The sequence below is a fragment of the Stenella coeruleoalba genome, assembly GCF_951394435.1.
Source record: "Stenella coeruleoalba genome assembly, chromosome: 11".
NCBI lineage: Eukaryota > Metazoa > Chordata > Mammalia > Artiodactyla > Delphinidae > Stenella > Stenella coeruleoalba.
Window position 1 is genome coordinate 36552692 of NC_137157.1, and position 17830 is coordinate 36570521.

A 17830-nucleotide genomic window follows, 5' to 3' on the forward strand; every position below is an offset into this window, starting at 1 on the left:
CTCTCCCGCTGCGGAGCACAGGCTCCGGACGCGCAAGCCCAGCGGCCATGGCCCACAGGCCCAGCCGCTCCGCGGCATGCGGGATCCTCCCGGACCGGGGCACAAACCCGTGTCCCCCGCACTGGCAGGCGGACTCTCAACCACTGCGCCACCAGGGAAGCCCCTGGTTCTTATTTTATACCATCTATCACCACCTAATGGAGTAGCTTAAGAGAGAAAGCAGAGCACAGTAGATAAGAGTGTAGCTTCCAGTCTGTCTCTATCACCTACTAGCTCCCTGTTTATAAAAATGGGATATTAATAGTACCAATTTTGTAAAGTCACTGTGAGGATGAAATTAGGTAACACACGTAAGGTGCTCACAACTGTGCCACCATGTGAGTTGTTTTTTTTGCTATCATGATTGTTGTTTTTATCATAATTGGAATTATCATTTGGATTTTTCTTCGATTACAAAGTTAAAAGAGCCAGAGTGAGAAGCTCACAGGAAAGTGCTAACCATTGTAAGCTAAAGACAGTAGACAGTATAAGTGTAGGTGGTATCGACTTGTTTCCTGGGTTTTGTATTTCAGATTGCTTGAAAATAAGAGAAACATTTAAAATTTTGTTTGCCCTCGTCTTACTTTTTCTTTTCAGAATATACTACCCCTTTTCTGTTACAAAATCTCACAACATGATTATTAGATTACTTTTAGTGTATTAAGCAATAATTTGCTACATAAGACTTGTCCCTCAAATCCTTTGTTGAGGTATACTATTTTGGACCTGTTTTTAGCAGCAACCAGTAAGGGAGAAAAATATCATCCAAATAGAACTAGAAAGGTGATTATCTGATCATGTTACTTCTCCTTAAATTCCTCCAGAATTTCCCATGACTCTTAGAATTAAGATCTAAATGCTTAACATAGTATATAATAAGCCTTGTACCACCTGGTCCATTCTGACAACCTCTCTAACACTCCTAGGACACTGCCTCTCCATTCACAATGACAGTCTTTCTAGTTTCTTGAACACATCATGCTTTTGTCTATAAACACTATTTGTGTTACACTTCACCCCTAATCTTTTTGCCTAGGGAATCCCAAACTCATCCTTTCAGATCCTATCTTAAATGTTGCTTCCTTAGGAAAGTCTTCACTGGCCTCCCAGATGAAGTTAGGCTCCTGACGCAGAGAACTATTCCTTCACATGCTTACTCTTTTTTGTTTCTCTGAGTGTCTGTCTTTATTTTAAGTCAGTGGACTCCAAAGAGGGGTGAACACACCCCAAGGGAAAGAGAATATTAGAATTTTAATTTCTATTTATCTTTACCTTTTTACTTTCAATTTTTCAGTTTATTTAAAAATCTATACAATAGACTGGTAGAAAGACACATATATCACTTACAAATAATTAAGTATTCATTTTGGGGGTGCATGCTCAAGAATGTTTATTGACAGAGATGTGAAATTTAAAAATATGTTTGAGATCACTGCTCTGAGCAGCTGGAGAGCAGAGTTTCCACCTGTTTTGCTCATGACCATATCCCCTGTGCCTAGCATAGATGCTCCAATATAGCAGGATCTCAATAAATGGATTAAATAATTAAATAAATATCTCTTGCAGCTTGTAGAAACAAAAACATCTAGTCAGACTATAACATGAAATGCGTTAATACAGTAAATAGATCTATCTGCTAATCAAGTAGAGTTAGGAAGGCAGGCTTAAATATACAAATAATCAAATGTGATTTAAAATATATAGAGAGAGAACTACTGAACAAATATATAAGGAATAGTGCAATGTAAACAAAACAAATAATAACAGTTAGTATTTATTTCATGTTTACAATGTGCCAGGACCTCTAAGTCCTTTGCTGCATTTACTTATTTAATCCTTACTACTACTCCATGTGGTAGGTCCCACTATTATCCCCATTTTAAAGATGGTGAAACTAAAGAACAGAGAGGTTAAGTAAACTGCCCACAGTTTGAATTCAGGAAGTCTGGCTTCAGAGTCTGGGATATTAACTACTATTAAATATTAACTCTGGCACAATTCTTCAACAGGATTTATACTTGATATTGTTAAACTGCAGATGAAGAATGTCTACATCTGTGTTATAGACAAACAGAAATAGGCAGACTCCATGTGAACTCAAGAGTGAAATAAGTGTGATTCCTTGCTCTACCACGTATTTACCACTTAAAAACCTCTCTTTGCCTCTCCTTGTTCAGCAGTAGAAGGTTGAAGATGAGAGTCTATGTATGTACCATGCTTGGCTCAGTGTCTGACAAACAATCAGTGAATGGAGGTCATTTTCCTGTTATTGTGCTGGGTTCTAGGGGTAGAATCATCCACAGTTTATAAAGGAAGACAGGTGAACAAATGCTATAATTCAATGTGATAAGCACAAGATGGTGCTCAGAATACAGCACAGAGTAGGGAGTGCTTTAGCTGCTGGAATGGACTAGGGTAAGCTTTCTTAGAGGAGGAATTAAGTTTCAAAATGTCTCAGTTTCCAACAGTACTGCGAACAGCAACTGATAAAACAAATGATAAAATTACAAAAGTAACATACTAAAATTAGGCCAACATGTAAAATATAGAAATAGGTTACAACAATTTTTTTTAAAACTGTTCTCCTTAAGGACTCCAAAGTGGTACGTTAAAGGGTTACAATTTTCCATAAAATATGAAAAGGATAATTGTGTAAGAAATAAGTCCTTTTCTAAAATTTATTAAATTTATTTGGTTCTATGTAAGACTGTATTTAAAAATAGAGTGCTGTTGTTAAAAAATTCAGAAAAAAATGGTTTTATTACTTTCACAGTATAGAAGGAGAAGGGAAGTACCAATAAGTCCATTTTGGTTTAAGAAAAAAAAAGTATATTTTACAGGAAACAGAATGTCAATTTAAATGTTATTACCAAAGCAACACAAGATTTAGTATAATGAATCAGGCTTTTAGAACTTTAGGAGGTAAAAGGTTACTTTTGCAGGACATGGCACTAATCTCTAAAGTCTGGGTGTCTTACAAATCAACCTTCTTAAAAATAATAGCTGTAAAGAGAGTTTATGATGTAGAATGCAGTCTGCTCTTTTGCAGCTACAAGAAAAAGAATATTTCACTCATCAGACTTTAGGAGGGTCTATAGTTTTAAGGGTAAATACTGCAATTCTAGTAATTAAGAAACAAGAGACAGGTGCAAAAAAAATCTCAAAACTTACCTATATAGAAAGTAAAAGCAAAGAATAGGACCGTTAACGAATGGAATATGGGGCAATCCCATTTTTAATTTTAATTTTTAGTAAGTGCCTATTGCATTTTTCTCATTATTTAACGCTAAAGATTTGGAGTCTACCTTTTACAGTTATACATTATGACATCACAGAATCACTGCAGTCTTAATTTTTGCTGACGTGTGTGAAGATAAATAGAAATCCTTCTCTCTGTTAGTTAATATAATTAATATAGTTAATATAATTGCTTTCTGTAAGAAAATGCCTAAGATCAGGGATCTGGATGCCATCTTGTTCTGCCTCCTCTGGTGTATCTTCAACTTCTCTTTACTCACTGAGTCTTTACTCTTATCATCGGAAAATGCTCAAGTTTCTCTGTCTGAAAAAACCAAGCAAGCAAACCGAAATCCCCACGCCAAACAAAACTTCTTTCTGATTCTATATCCTAAAACTATCTACTATGTGGTGGTTGTCACATGACCAAACGATAAAGAGTTGAACGTGAGTCTGCCTGTCCAATCACGTAAGTTAGTTCATGTGTCTGGCGTACATTGTCATGTGCGTGAATCCTCTACAAGTGGTTGTGCTTTTGTGTATTTTACTATACAGTACTGTATAGAGTACAGTAGTACAGTATCTTTATTACAAGCCCAGGATGTCCAGAAGCAAGTGTAAAAGCAGCGGTGATGTAGCTGGTACTGCTAAGAAGCGCCAAGCGATAATGATGGAAACAAAGGTGAAAATAATCGAGAGTGGAGTGACAAGAGGAAGAAGAAGTAACTGAAGAACTGAAGAGATTCACGTCGCAGGGAACGCAAGGGGATTTTCTTTATTTGAGGAGACACTGTTACCGTTTCTGAGGCACAGGAACTGAATGTAGAATGGTACACAAAGGTTGCATCAGCTGTTCAGAATGCGATCCATTCCTATAATGTCTTCCAGGACGAGAAAGAAAGAGCTACTACTCAGACATCACTGGATCATTTTTTCAAGAGGGTAGATAGAATTGAATCCAGCAAGGAACCAGAACCTGTGCCATCAACGCCAGGCGTGAGTAAAACAGCAGCTCGCCCTCTGTCTCCCATTGTGATGATCCTTCAGCTCTACCATCTCCCACCTCCTCTCCCTCCTCCAGTCAGTAACTCTTCTTTCCTGTTCACTCGATGCCAGCCCCTGGATGCCAGCTGTCGTACTGTACTACTGTGCTTTTCAAGGTACTGTACAGTAAGATTAACAATGTTTTATTTTTTGTGTTTGTTTTTTATGTATATTTGTGTGGAAAGTATTATAAGCCTATTATATAGTACAGTACTATATAGCCAACTGTGTTAGTTGGGTACCCAGGCTAACTTTGTTGCAATTACGCACAAACTGGACTTAGAAACACACTCTTGGAACAGAACTCGTTCGTATGTAGGGGACTAACTGTATGGCAATATAAGCTAATGAGAAGCTGATGACAGAGGAGAGAAAGCAGATAAGAAATGTTAGAGAGGAGTGATGGTGGGTATCATAGAGATGATAATTTTGAGTAAAGAACTAAAGAAAGAGAGTGAACTAGCCATGTGGATATCTGGTGAGGAGCATTCCAGGCAGAGGACACATTATGTGGCAAGGCTCTGGGGTAGAAAGTGTTCCTGGTATTTTCAAGTAATACCAAGGAAAGCAGTACAGACATTAAACGGGAAAATAGTAGAAATGAGATCAGCGAGATAATGAGTAGCTCCATCATATAAGGCTTTGTAGGTCATAGTGAAAATATTAGCTTTACTTCCAAGTGAATAAGAAACCATGGGAAGACAGTGAGCAAGATCTCACTTAAAAATATTAACAGGATCACTGTGGCTACTGTGTGGAGAACAGACTCTAGGGGGCAAAAATAGAAGCAGGAAGACCAATTAGGAGGTTATTACAATAATCTACATGAGAGATGATGGTGGCTTTGACCAGGGTGGTGGCCCTGAGGATGGTTAAGAAGTGGTAGAATTTTAGATATATTTAATTAGACAGACTATAAAATTGTTGAAGGACTGGATCCAGGCAGTGTGAGAGAGAGAGGTCAAAGTTATCCTGGCCTGAGCAACTAGAAGAATACGCTTGTTATTAACTGGACTCTAGATTTGAGATTCACCAGCATATAAATGGTACTGAAAGCCATGAGACATGATGAGATCACCTAGGTAGTAGGAACTGATAGAAAAAAGCACTCCAAAAATGAGAGGTCTGAAAGAGGAAGAGGAGTCAGCAAAATAAACTGGAAAAAAAAAAAAAGAAAAAGGTGGCTATCTTATGAGGGACTTTCTCTAGCACATGAAAGTAAAAAGTGGTAGATTGTGTGAAATACGTATGGCAGGCTAAGTAAGTTGAGGATTGAGAACTGACCAGGAGATTTAGCCACATGGGGTCATTAGTGCCCCTGAAAAGGGGAGTTTGCTGGAGTGATGGAAGTAAGGTCTGATTGGAATTCAAGTGAAATGGGAAAGAAACTGGCAGCACTTTCAAGGAGTTTTCCAGTAAAGGAAAGAACAGATATGGGATAGTAGTTGGACGGGAAAATGGTTCCAAAGAGGATTTTCAGAATCTGTGCTCTTAACCACTATGATAGACGACTTCAATTAATAAAGCTGAAAACTGGCCACCAGGGCTCACCAGGTGGCAGAGGAGCAGACACAAACAACTCATTGTACATTTAGATTCAATAAGAGCAGTGAATCCCAGACTAAGTACTATGGGAGGAGAGAGTGAGGCGGAGAAGAGAAAGGTACCAGAGGTGTCTTCCAAACTGGGTTTTAAAGAATGCCTAGGATTTCACCTGCCAGAGGTCAGGGAAAGAAAAGATGCAGAAATGGGGAGGAGAATATTTCAGGTAGGCAAAGGAGCTCCAAGGAAGCATACGAGGTCCAAAAATAATTGCATGGAAATGATGAATAATCCAGTGTACAAACAGTGTGCATGGGCAGCTGCTTGAGGTGCAGAGAAGGAAGAATGGGGTGGTGAATTAGTCTGGAAAGGACATTAGTGGCACCTTAGAAATGGCCTTGAATGCCATAATAAGGATATTTTAGTTTTTGAGTATAAAGAAGAGAAATTATCAAACATTTTGAAGTGAGAAAAGTGACATAACTGTTTCTGAAAGATAAATGATGGGACTCGAAGAACAGATTAAAAGGGGGCCCTCTCTCAGAATAAAGCACGGTTAGCATGCTAAAAAGGAATCAGTATTCTTTCTTTTAATAAAAGTGAATGCACTAGATCTAATTAAAATTCTACTCAAGTGAATCCAACACCACCCACATGCTTTCCCCAAAATACAATTGTAAGAACATGGTTTCCTTGTAGCATTTTCCAAAGAAGCAACATTAGTTTAGGAAATTATAGGAAAAGGTAAAGTAGACATATACTAAATAAAAATAAGCACATGAAGGACAGAAAGTATCAAAGTTCAGTTTCTCCATCGTCAGAAAATATTTATGAAGTTATTTACTGTGTTTTTTACGCTAATACCTACTGAAAGACTTAAAGGACCTTTAAGTATTTCTTAAGACTTAACATAAAATTTTGCTGAAAATGGCAATCACTTAATGAAGTTACAAAAATCTTCAAAATACTCTTCAATTTAAAAGATACAGACCTGAAAATCTGACCACACATTATGGACTAAATAAGTAGCTTTAATTTGGTGAGCCAGTTTTCATGATCTGGTTTTTCACATACCTATTTGATCACTGCAAAATCAAAATGAAAGTTAAACTAATTCATCAAAATTTATGTATTTCTTCTACAGCTGTTTACAGTACTCATTATGAAAGAGAATAATAAAGTAAGTAAAGTATACACATCAATTTCTCTGCTCTCTTTTGAAGTGTTCTAAAGGATTTTTATCCCATATCCCATTAAATGCTTTCTTTGGCATTTTATTCCCTTAGAAAGTTTCCAGATAAGGACTAATTATAACATTTTAAAAATTGTATAAATTATTGAGTTTTAACATAAGTGTTAAATGCGGATTCACAATTAGAATAGAGTAAAAATGCTACAGTTTTTAAGTCCATGAAAAAAGTTTACTTCTAATCTTATGTTATATAAACAATTAAACTTAAAGAAACTTTCAGAATAATATTTCAAGTAGTCTGAAACAGTATATCACTTGAAGACAATTTATTTAATTAGCAAGAAAAGCTAAACAAAATGCAGAAGAAATAATTCAGTGATCTTATTTTCTGTCTTTAGTAATCTTGCTGGTCAGAGATTCCAATCAAGTTAATCTTGTTAACAAGGCTAATACAAGGAGACCTATAACTCCACTCATATTAAAAATATCCCAAAGAATTTAAACTAAAAAGAAGCATGGGACAGCAAAAAGAAAACTTTTGTGGACTATGAATTTGGTCCTAGCTCTGGTTCTTTTAGGCTGTATGACTTAAGACAAGCTTTTAACCACTTTATCTTAATTTTCCTTATTACTATAATGAGGTGACTGTAACAGATACTAGGAGTATAATATGTAGTTCAACTAACCCTGGGGTGTTGCCTGAAATGAGATTATAATTTCACTGCTGTTGAACACAAACAAGTATTTACAAAATACTATGTATAAGGTGTAAAGAATGTCAATAAAATGAACACTTATATGCAACACCAAACTTGAGAAATCGAACATTAACAGTCTCTAGAAATTCCTATGTGCCCCTCATCTTCCCCACCTCATCACTTTGTCCACTCAGTTGTCCTCCCTCCCATAGGATACTATACCACTGAATATTGCTTGTGTTTATCATTCTTATGCTTTTCTTGATTGTTTACCACATATTTACATTCCTAAATTAATTATACCGTTTGTGCTTGTTTCCAAATTATATACGGATTTTTCTATAGCGTTTAGATTCACAACATTCATCCACTTGGATGCATGTAGTTGTGATTCATACATTTTCACTATGGCACAGTATTCCACAACAGTTTATCCATTCTCCTATTAATGAAATTTTCATTCCTAGACTTTTGCTCTCATAAACATTGCTGCTATTGATCATTCTTTTTTGTTGTTGTTATTGCTGTTTAATTTAATTTTTTTTTAATTTGGCTGGGCCGAGCCGCGCGGCTTCGGGATCTTAGTTCCCCGGCCAGGGGTTGAACCCGCGCCTGGGCAGTGAAAGCGCTGAGTCCTAACCGCTGGACTGCCAGGGAATTCCCCTTTTCCATAGTTAAGAAATGGCATCTGAAGCAGCTTTTAGCTGGCTTCATTTCTCTTGGTTTCCATCTTCTCCTAGATATTTGCTGTGTAATTTTTAATTTCCTTGATAGTCTCTGATGTTCTCAAACCAATTAATAACAAATTTAACTACACACATACTTGCATACACACAAACACACATACTTGTACACACACACCACACACTTGCATATATACACATCTCTAGCATTTTTAGTTTTTCTCAGAAGGAGGGTTAGCCCTAATTACTTAGTCTGCTGTTACTGGAAACAGGTTTCTATCATTTTTTTGGTTTCTGCACATGCCATCCTGACTAGAACATGGAAGACTCCTGTGTGGACACTACATCCTATGCATTCAGAACCTGATAGGCTGCCTGCCCCACAATGAACAACCACTGGGTTAAAAAATATAACATGTGCAAGTCTTGGCAACTAATTAGAATGTGTGGTTTGATGATGAGAAAAGAAAAGAATCAAATATGATTTTAAGACTTCTAAAGCTTGATAATGGTCATGCAATTCCCCAGAAATGACAAAAGAAGTCAAGAGACAGAAGAAAGAGGAACAGAATTGGTGGGAAGCTGACTTTGTTTTTTGGCTGTGGCTGAATCTGGTGTATTTTTAAGGTGCTTAAGGTACTTAAGTGAGGCTGTTCAGAAGCTGTTGCTCTATATTGAGAAATAGAGATTTGAACTTCAAAAAAGACGTAGGAGCTGGATACATGATTTAAGTTATTTGTTGTGAGGGTAACTGTTAAGAGAAAGAGGAAATATAAAGAGAGAGCAGCTAAGTATAAAACACTAGAGAATTTCTGGATATACCAAGGGGATGAGTAAGAAGAAAAATGCTTACAGAAGACAGATGAGAGTTCAAGGTAGGAAAAGGAAACTTAGAGGAATGCAGCTTAATGGAAGACAATGAGGACGAGAGTTTGGAGAAAACAATTATTACATGATCAAATATGGCTGAAAGCTCAATAAAGATCTGGAATAAAAGAAGTTTTAAATAACATCTACTGAGTAATAAAGGCAGGCAGGAATGTGGAGGATTGGAGAGGTTTGAATTTTTAAGTGAGAAGAAATGTTCAGAAAAGGGTGTAGATGATCTTAAGTGGTCATCAAGAGAACAACAAACACAGTAATGAACAGATTTGAGGTCTTAAAGGAAGGCAGGCAGTCAATATTTGAGTAGACATGAATTTGCACAATTTTGTGACTTTTTCCAACAAGGTTAGCATCTTGGGATGAGTTTAGAGAAAGGAACCAGTTTTCAGGAAACCATGAGAAATTCACTTTCAGACATTTTGAAGATTAATATATGGAAAAGAGAATGGAGATAGGGACACAGATTTGGGAGTTATCTACATAGAAATGACAATTAAAATCAATGGTATATTGGGCTTCCCTGATGGCGCAGTGGTTGAGAGTCCGCCGGCCGATGCAGGGGACACGGGTTCGTGCCCCGGTCCAGGAAGATCCCACATGCTGCTGAGCGGATGGGCCTGTGAGCCATGGCCGCTGAGCCTGTGCATCTGGAACCTGTGCTCCGCAACGGGAGAGGCCACAACAGTGAGAGGCCCGCGTACCACCAAAAAAAAAAATCAATGGTATATGTAGATATTTGTATGTCATAATTTCTTTTAGTAAAAAAATAGGCTATTTTTCTTAGAGAAATTATACCTAATCTGAAAATAGCTTCTATTTCTGTTAATAAGTTTGGATTTGTTTTTGAGAACTTGAAAACCACCCTATTTTAGTTTGAAGAATAATCCTATTATAACGAAATGGCAATCAGAATCCTAAAATGATAACTAGTACGAAGAAACATTCATGAAACTTGAAGGGACTGCGGATGTATGCTTGAGTATGGCAGTTGTTAAACCAAATATTATGAAAAATTCTCCTAATCCTTGCCTTTCTGTATAGGCAGCCATTATCTGGGAAAAACAGAAACAAAACATATGCAAGGCTACTATTCTACCAGTAGAGACATGAATGGCCACACTGGCTATTTAAGATTGATATCTGTTCTAATTAGTTAAGTGTTTATGCTGTAGTGGTTGTGAAATATTTTAAATATAACCTCTGCTCATATTATAATATTATATTCACTGAATTACTTACATATAACATTTCAATATTTCTCAAATTCTGAAGTACATTTTACATATATTTCTTTATCATCACAACAACCTTTCAGGACAAAAGTGAATCATTAGAACCCTTACTTTAATAATGATTAACCTAAGATACGGTTGCTGCATAGTTCTTTGTTACTTACTGAAATCACGCTCAAATTCAAAGCTTCTTCTACTAATAACAATGACCCTGAATGAATTCACCTGAAAACTAAAAGTCACTTCACTTATAATACAGGATAGTTATTCTTATTGAAATGAAATCATCATACCATTTGGTGATGCCATAACAATCTTTAATAATATCCTGAAGTACGGCACGATAGAAGAGTGATTCAGTAGGCAGCTGAAAAAAATGCAGATATATATGAGCATAAGAAACAAATAAAAACGAGAAATCAAATCAATACTTGAGAGTCAGAACCATAAGTGAATGTTAGAAACCTGAGTTTGTTGCTAAACATAGGGGATAATTTTATAAGTTTTCTATTCTAAGTTACAATGTACTTGGAGGCTAGTTCTCATTGAGAAAATAGAAGAAACTATAAAAGTGGTAGTGAATGAGGAAGAAAAGGAATAATCAAAGAAAAATTAGCTAATGTCCCAAATGGAGTGTTTATCAGTTAAAAACGTAGAAATAAACTTCATGACCAACCAAGTCAGTCCTGTATAAGAGAGCAGACATGTAGGATGTGTGCAAAAGAGATAAGAATGTGCATCTTTCCTAATGGTAGTGGATTAGAGATATTACCAAGGATTCACAGCCAGAGAGAGAAGGTACTACCCTAAGTAAGGACATACTAAAATATGTCTGAGGCCTAAAAGATCACAGCATTGCTACTACAGAGTTGAAAAGAAGGGCCTTGGAAAGGACATGAGATCAGAGACTGAAGTCTCAGCAGGAATTCATTTCCTGGGGAAAAAGAGGCAGGAAGTGTCCGTGAAGGTGCAGAGGTAGGAAAAAAGGAATGGCTGAAGAGAAGGTACCTAATGACGCATAAGAGTTTCAAAGTAGAAGGTAAAAAAGTACTATACATAAAAGAAAGAGTGCTTCACTGTAGCAATGTAAGAGGTACCTTTAAACTAAGAAAATATAAAAAGTTGCCAAAACTCCATCCACATCCCCATCCAACAGAGATATCAGTAACAACCACCTTGCTTCCATGCAAAGTTATTATCGAAAAAAAAAAGGAAAAATGAGCAAATATGGAGGGAGGCTGGCAATACTGAATGCTTTTGAGAAGTCAAGTAAGTTAAAAACTAAAAACTCTCCAACTATGGGTAATGTTTTAAAGATAGAGTTCAGTGGAATGTGTACTTCACTGAGTTATCCTTTTGTAACTTCTATTCTCCTTCTGAGCCCCAAATTGTTATCTCCATTTGTTTTCAATAAGAACACATCTGGATTCAGGTGGAGTTTAACAGAAAATAAAACTTTGCCTGTGTGCTCAGGCAGAAAACCTACTCTACTGTCCCTTTCCCCCATCTAACGTCAAGTTCCTACACTATGGGCCCCAGGTGCTGAGACTACAAAAAACCACAAGTTGGGAGTCGAGGGTCAACAATTATTTCCTGGGTCTTCACCCAACGGCACTGCCTTCTTAAGTCACTGGAGAATGTCTGACTTGTAGGGTCTTGACAGAGCACTTTGAACAACACAAGTTATATCCTCTCTGGATGTTCACAACAGTGAGGAGGGTGATTACAGTAGGAAACGGTGTTAGGGATACCACAGTCCCCAACTCAACTCCTAAAATAACTCAATGAAAGCAGACACAAATACATACTTGAGTGCTCACACTGAACTTTATAACCTTCAAAAGGCACACTCCTTATGAAAAATCTCTTTCCAAATACAACTTCTTGAGACAAAATCTGATTTTTAAACTTTCCTTTCTTGAAGATTTCTCCAAACATTTCATTAAGAATTTCCTCTCTCTAGATATATTTTCCATTTGATGTTTTTTCATCTTGAGTAATTTTTTTCTTCAGTACCCCAAATCTCTATCATCTGCTCCCCACTTTCCCCAAATCCTTTCAGTTCTCTCACAAAAATGCTGAAATCCCTTTTCATATATTAACACCTACTCTTATACTGTTCTACTGAAATTCAAGGCATTTTGGGAAATAAACTATTACATGAAGTGAAATATTAGTATTATAAATGACTGACAAAGTTCTTAACTTTTTAGTTGATTAGCTATAATAGGTAGGATTTTTATTTATTTTTAATATCTTTATTGGAATATAATTGCTTTACAATGGTGTCTTAGTTTCTGCTTTATAACAAAGTGAATCAGTTATACATATACATATGTCCCCATATCTCTTCCCTCTTGCGTCTCCCTCCCTCCCACCCTCCCTATCCCACCCCCATCACAAAGCACTGAGCTGATCTCCCTGTGAGGAATTTCATTTTTATGTAAATTTTATATGAAACTCCTAAAAATAGTCAAGCTGTTATTTGAACTGAAGAAGCCTAGCTCTGATGTCCCAGTAGTACCAAGTCATGATGCTATTTTGCCTCTCTGACACTTTGGCAGGGATAGGGTGTCATTCATTTTTTTATCATATACTTTCATTTAGGAAAGCAAAGAAACTCTTAAAAATAAAGCTCTCCTTTCCCATGCCTTTTAGAAAAATTATGTAAAATGGTATCCAAATAATTTAGAAATAAATGTATATTTATATTGTTATTATAAACTGATTGTAGGGCTTCCCTGGTGGCACAGTGGTTGAGAGTCCGCCTGCCGATGCAGGGGACACGGGTTCATGCCCCGGTCCAGGAAGATCCCACATGCCGCGGAGCGGCTGGGCCTGTGAGCCATGGCCGCTGAGCCTGCGCGTCCGGAGCCTGTGCTCCGCAACGGGAGAGGCCACAACGGTGAGAGGCCCGTGTACCGCAAAAAACAAAAAACAAAAAAACAAAAAACTGATTGTAGAAAGGCCACCAAAAAAGACCAAGAAATGTATTTTAAGCAAGAGAACATACAAAAATGGAATGCACAGAGGAACACAAACAGGATAGAATAAAATCATCATTTCCCAAGTTACCCTGAGTAAATAAGAGCTTTACAGCTGTTTCTTAAGAGAAAGGAGAGTTATGAAGTGCCTTCGAATGTGCATTCCTGGAATAACTAGGACTATCCATCCTGATAAATACAGATGGGGGTAAGTGGGAAGGAAGTCAACATCTCCCAAGCAGCCTGTGCCTGACTACTCCAGGAATAAGCTAGATGTGGCTCAGAGTTTACTTTCTTTCCTTCACAAGTGATAAATCAACTTAACAGTTTAATGCATTTTAAAATGGGAGGGAGCAGAAAGAGTACACCCTTAAAGTGTGTGTGTATATATGTGTGTGTGTGTGTGTGTGTGTGTGTGTGTGTGTCTGTGTGTCTGTGTGTCTGTGTGTATATATATATTAGACATGCATTTTACAGGTCTAGTGGAAAGGGCACTAAGCTAAAAGAACACTGCAATTAACTGAGCTAGAATGCACTACTAAACTTCTGCTGTATATCATGTTCTCATGTAAGTCTGGGGAATACCCAACTCATAAGCTTGACTGTAAACATGAACAAGCCCTTGGGAAATAGAAAAACAGAGCACAAGTGCATTGGGGCACTATTATGATTAAGGCTCTTTCCTCTTCCAGACCCCAAAGGAACCACTATTTTGATCTGTACTGTAGTTAAGAGCTAGGGCTCCAGAGTCAAGAGACTCAAATCTCAGTGTTCACTACTTAACAGTTTCCTCATGTGTATCATGGGATAATAGTCCCGATCTCACAGGCCATGTATGCAGCACTTTAATTGATGAAGAATTGATGAAGAATTGATGAAGAAATTGATGAAGAAAACTTTGAACAGTACTTTGGTAAGCTCTGTGTTAAACTTAGGTATTCTTTTCATGATCATAATTATTAACCACCTGTAACAGTAACAACAGTTGATATTTATTGAACACTTACTATGTGATAGACATGGTTTTAAGCATTTTACATCTTTCACTCATTTAATCCTAACAAAAACTCTATGAGGAAGGTATTATTGTTACTCTTATTTTTTTATTATTATTTTTTTATTTTACAGATAAATTAAGCTATGGAGAAATCATGATGTGTCTCTGATCACTAAGCCAGTAACTGATGAAGACCAGCAGACTGCTGATGCAAACCAGCAGTCTGAGACTAAAGCTTACACACTTAAACAATATGCTCAAATGCCTTTAAAAAATCAGTTTTTATCAATTTTCAGATAGGTATAATGAGTAAAAAAAAAAACCACACAAAATTCTTAGCATTGTGTCTGGCCCAGAGAAAGCACTCAGTAAATGATACTTGTTGCTACTATTATGCTACTATTATTTTTAAAAATTCAAATTGACATATTAATCCTCCCTGAAAATAAGCAAAAGAGAAATTTCTAAAATTTAGGGCAATAAGAAAACTTTTGTGAAAAATTTAAAAGGAACTCTTAAAAAAATACTTTAAAATTCCTAATATGTTTCATAAATCTTAAGGTAGAGGAAAAGGCAATTACATGAATATGTGAAGGATACACTTAACATCTGTTTATATGTAAAAACCCATTTGGTTTTTGCAACTAATGACTAATGAAGTCAATAAAGAAGAAAGTTAAAAAACAACCAACTAAAATGTGTGGTTTGGACTATAGTTAAAAAATAAATTGAATGCTATACCTTGTTTATCTTTGCTTGAGCTAAGCCCATAAAAGCCTGACAGTCAGTAATAACATTCTTTAGAAATATTTATAGACTGTTTAATATAGTATGAATAAATGAGACATTAGTACAAGAGTATAATGTGGAAGTTTTCCTAAAAGTTCAATTTACTTTTCCTGAGAATTCTCTTTTAAAGTAAATTCTCTTTTAAAGTAAACTTACAGAACATGTATAAGTTTGAATATGAATAGGTGACAAGAACAGGTGATACTTATAAAAATCCATCAGGTTTTAGGTTCATCAGCAGGTCAAGTATGAAGAGTACTTTGAGAAAAACTATCACATTCATCAGTTGGATTAGAGTAAAAACGCTCACTTACCCCTTGGCCGACTGCAACGCGCTCCAGTGCCTTTAAGGAGAAAAAAGTAAGACAAAGACAGCTGATATATTTAGTCTTGTCTTATAAGACTTATAAACACACTGTATAAGGGCTTGTAAAAGTGACATTTAAAAAGATTAATTAAATGATAACATATAAGTTTATACACTTAAAAGTGTTAATAACATTAAGGAATGTTAACTGGTACACTTGTATAATTTAGGGCTGATATATGGACGTGTGTCATGCACACAAACACATACACACCCCAACTGTACACACTCCTTGAATTTTAGAAGGAATTAGAAAACAGGAAAGAAAGAAAATGACATATTCTTGGCTCACTTTTATTGCAGCTAAAACAATCAAATAAATCCAAAACTATTATTATTTATAGACATACATAAACATATTTATATACGTACTACTTTTTAACTTACTTTCTTCCAATTTTTTATAAACGTATAATTTCATCTTTTATTAAACAAGATTATATTGAACTGATTATAGTTGAAATCTTAGTTTAGAAAAGTACATATATTTTTGGTCTGCATGGTCAAATTCAAATCAAATTCACATATGATCAAGTCACCGTAAGAGAAAGTAATACATATTTTTGCAATTTTATAGGTAGCTGCTTTTACACTGATATTTAAAATTCAAAACACTTTTATAAAAAAAATTATAAAATTTTCCCAATATTTATAAAATTTTATAAAGTTTTCCCAATATTTTATAAAATTTTCCCAATATTTCTCATAAATACTCATAATCTAACATACATGAAAGGATTTGTTATAATTTAAAAATGGAATAGGGCCTTCTGAAACTTTCAATTTTTTAGACATGCATTTCTACACTTACGTTGTTTTATAACTAAATTAGATATAACATTTTAGCTAAAATTTTATTTTTAAAGTTTTCCTTAGAAAATATTTCAAACATAAAGAAAAACAGTAAAATGTAACAGTGCATATACTTCCTACTCACATTTAAAGTACTCATATTTGCTTCAGATGGCTATGTCTTTATAAATAATACTTTTTAGATACAGCTGAATCGTGTACTTTTAAAACTGAAAGAAAATGTGCAGATTATCCCAAGTGCAATTTTCTCAGATGCACGAGGTCACTGACAATGGCAGGGTCTTGACACAACCTGCACAGCTAGTTAGCAGGTGAATAGGAACTAAAAACTTGTTTTCTGAACCCCGGTTTACTTCTCATGCCCTCACACCATGAAGAGTTAGTGGGAAAATGAGTTCATGGTATAAAAGCTTGCTTTAAAGAAATTTTTTGAAGAAAAAAAAATGTAATTTTTCCATTGACTTCAAGGATACCTTCATGAACATCAAGAACCAGAGTGCTATGAATACAGAAGATAGTTACTATATAATTTTTGTATTAAATTAAGTAGCAATAGGCCCAGAACAAGTATGTTATTGAAGAAAACACTGAGTTTTCATTTACAGTACTGGTTGTGTTCATTTCAGATTAAATTTTTGTGTTACTTGCTTTGCTAAAAGGCCGAACTATCAATAATAAAGATACAAAAGTTTTTAATAGTAAATGATTTGGCATCAATAAAAATCTCATATAACTCAGGACTACTTTTGGTATGTGTTGCTGATGTGTTTGTTTTAGAAATACCAATGATAAATTCTGATTACATAATAAAAGATAATCAGGTAGGTGATAAGCAGTTTCTTACAAACATTAATAATTTTTCTTGGCCAATAAATATACCAAGTGTTCGTTTCATACTAATCTAAAATATTTTACAGTTTTATCAGGCTAAAAGTATGCTGACAAGATTGCACTAATGTAATTAAATTTTCCCCTCTGGTTAGTACCCTTAACAATTTATCTGAAAGTGTCACCAGAAAGGTATACTTCTCTCTCTCTCTCTCTCTCTGTGTCTCTCTCTCAACCCCTTAAGTTTTGAATATTTGTAGAAAAGGTCAGTTATGGAGCAAAAGGCAATAAAACAAGATGCACCAAAAGAAATATGTTCCTTAGACTTTCCTAGATTAGCATCAAAAAAAGAAGTCAAGGTGAGCAAAGACAGGGATAGAGTTTAGGAGAGGGGCATTCCATGAGAAGCTGACATTGGTCAGGCAAAGTTCTTAAGTGTGGCACGGTTGACAAATTCTACATTCTGGAATTTATTTTTCAAAAACTCTTCTTTTTGGTTT

General features: G+C 35.7%; 1 protein-coding gene across 13 annotated transcripts in view; it reads right to left on the minus strand.

Moving 5' to 3' along the window:
• The window catches only part of METTL25 (methyltransferase like 25), a 379431-nt gene that overhangs the window by 42482 nt on the left and 319119 nt on the right, over window positions 1-17830 (minus strand). For all 13 annotated transcript variants that reach the window (XR_013830493.1, XM_079936895.1, XM_079936894.1 and 10 more), the window contains 2 exons: window positions 15637-15666; window positions 10846-10919 (listed from right to left, as the gene is read on the minus strand). Coding sequence is in view for 12 of the 13 variants with exons in the window: in XM_079936895.1 (XP_079793021.1) it covers window positions 10846-10919; window positions 15637-15666 (104 nt within the window). In the remaining variant the exon portion in view is untranslated. The remainder of the gene's footprint in view (window positions 1-10845; window positions 10920-15636; window positions 15667-17830) is intronic.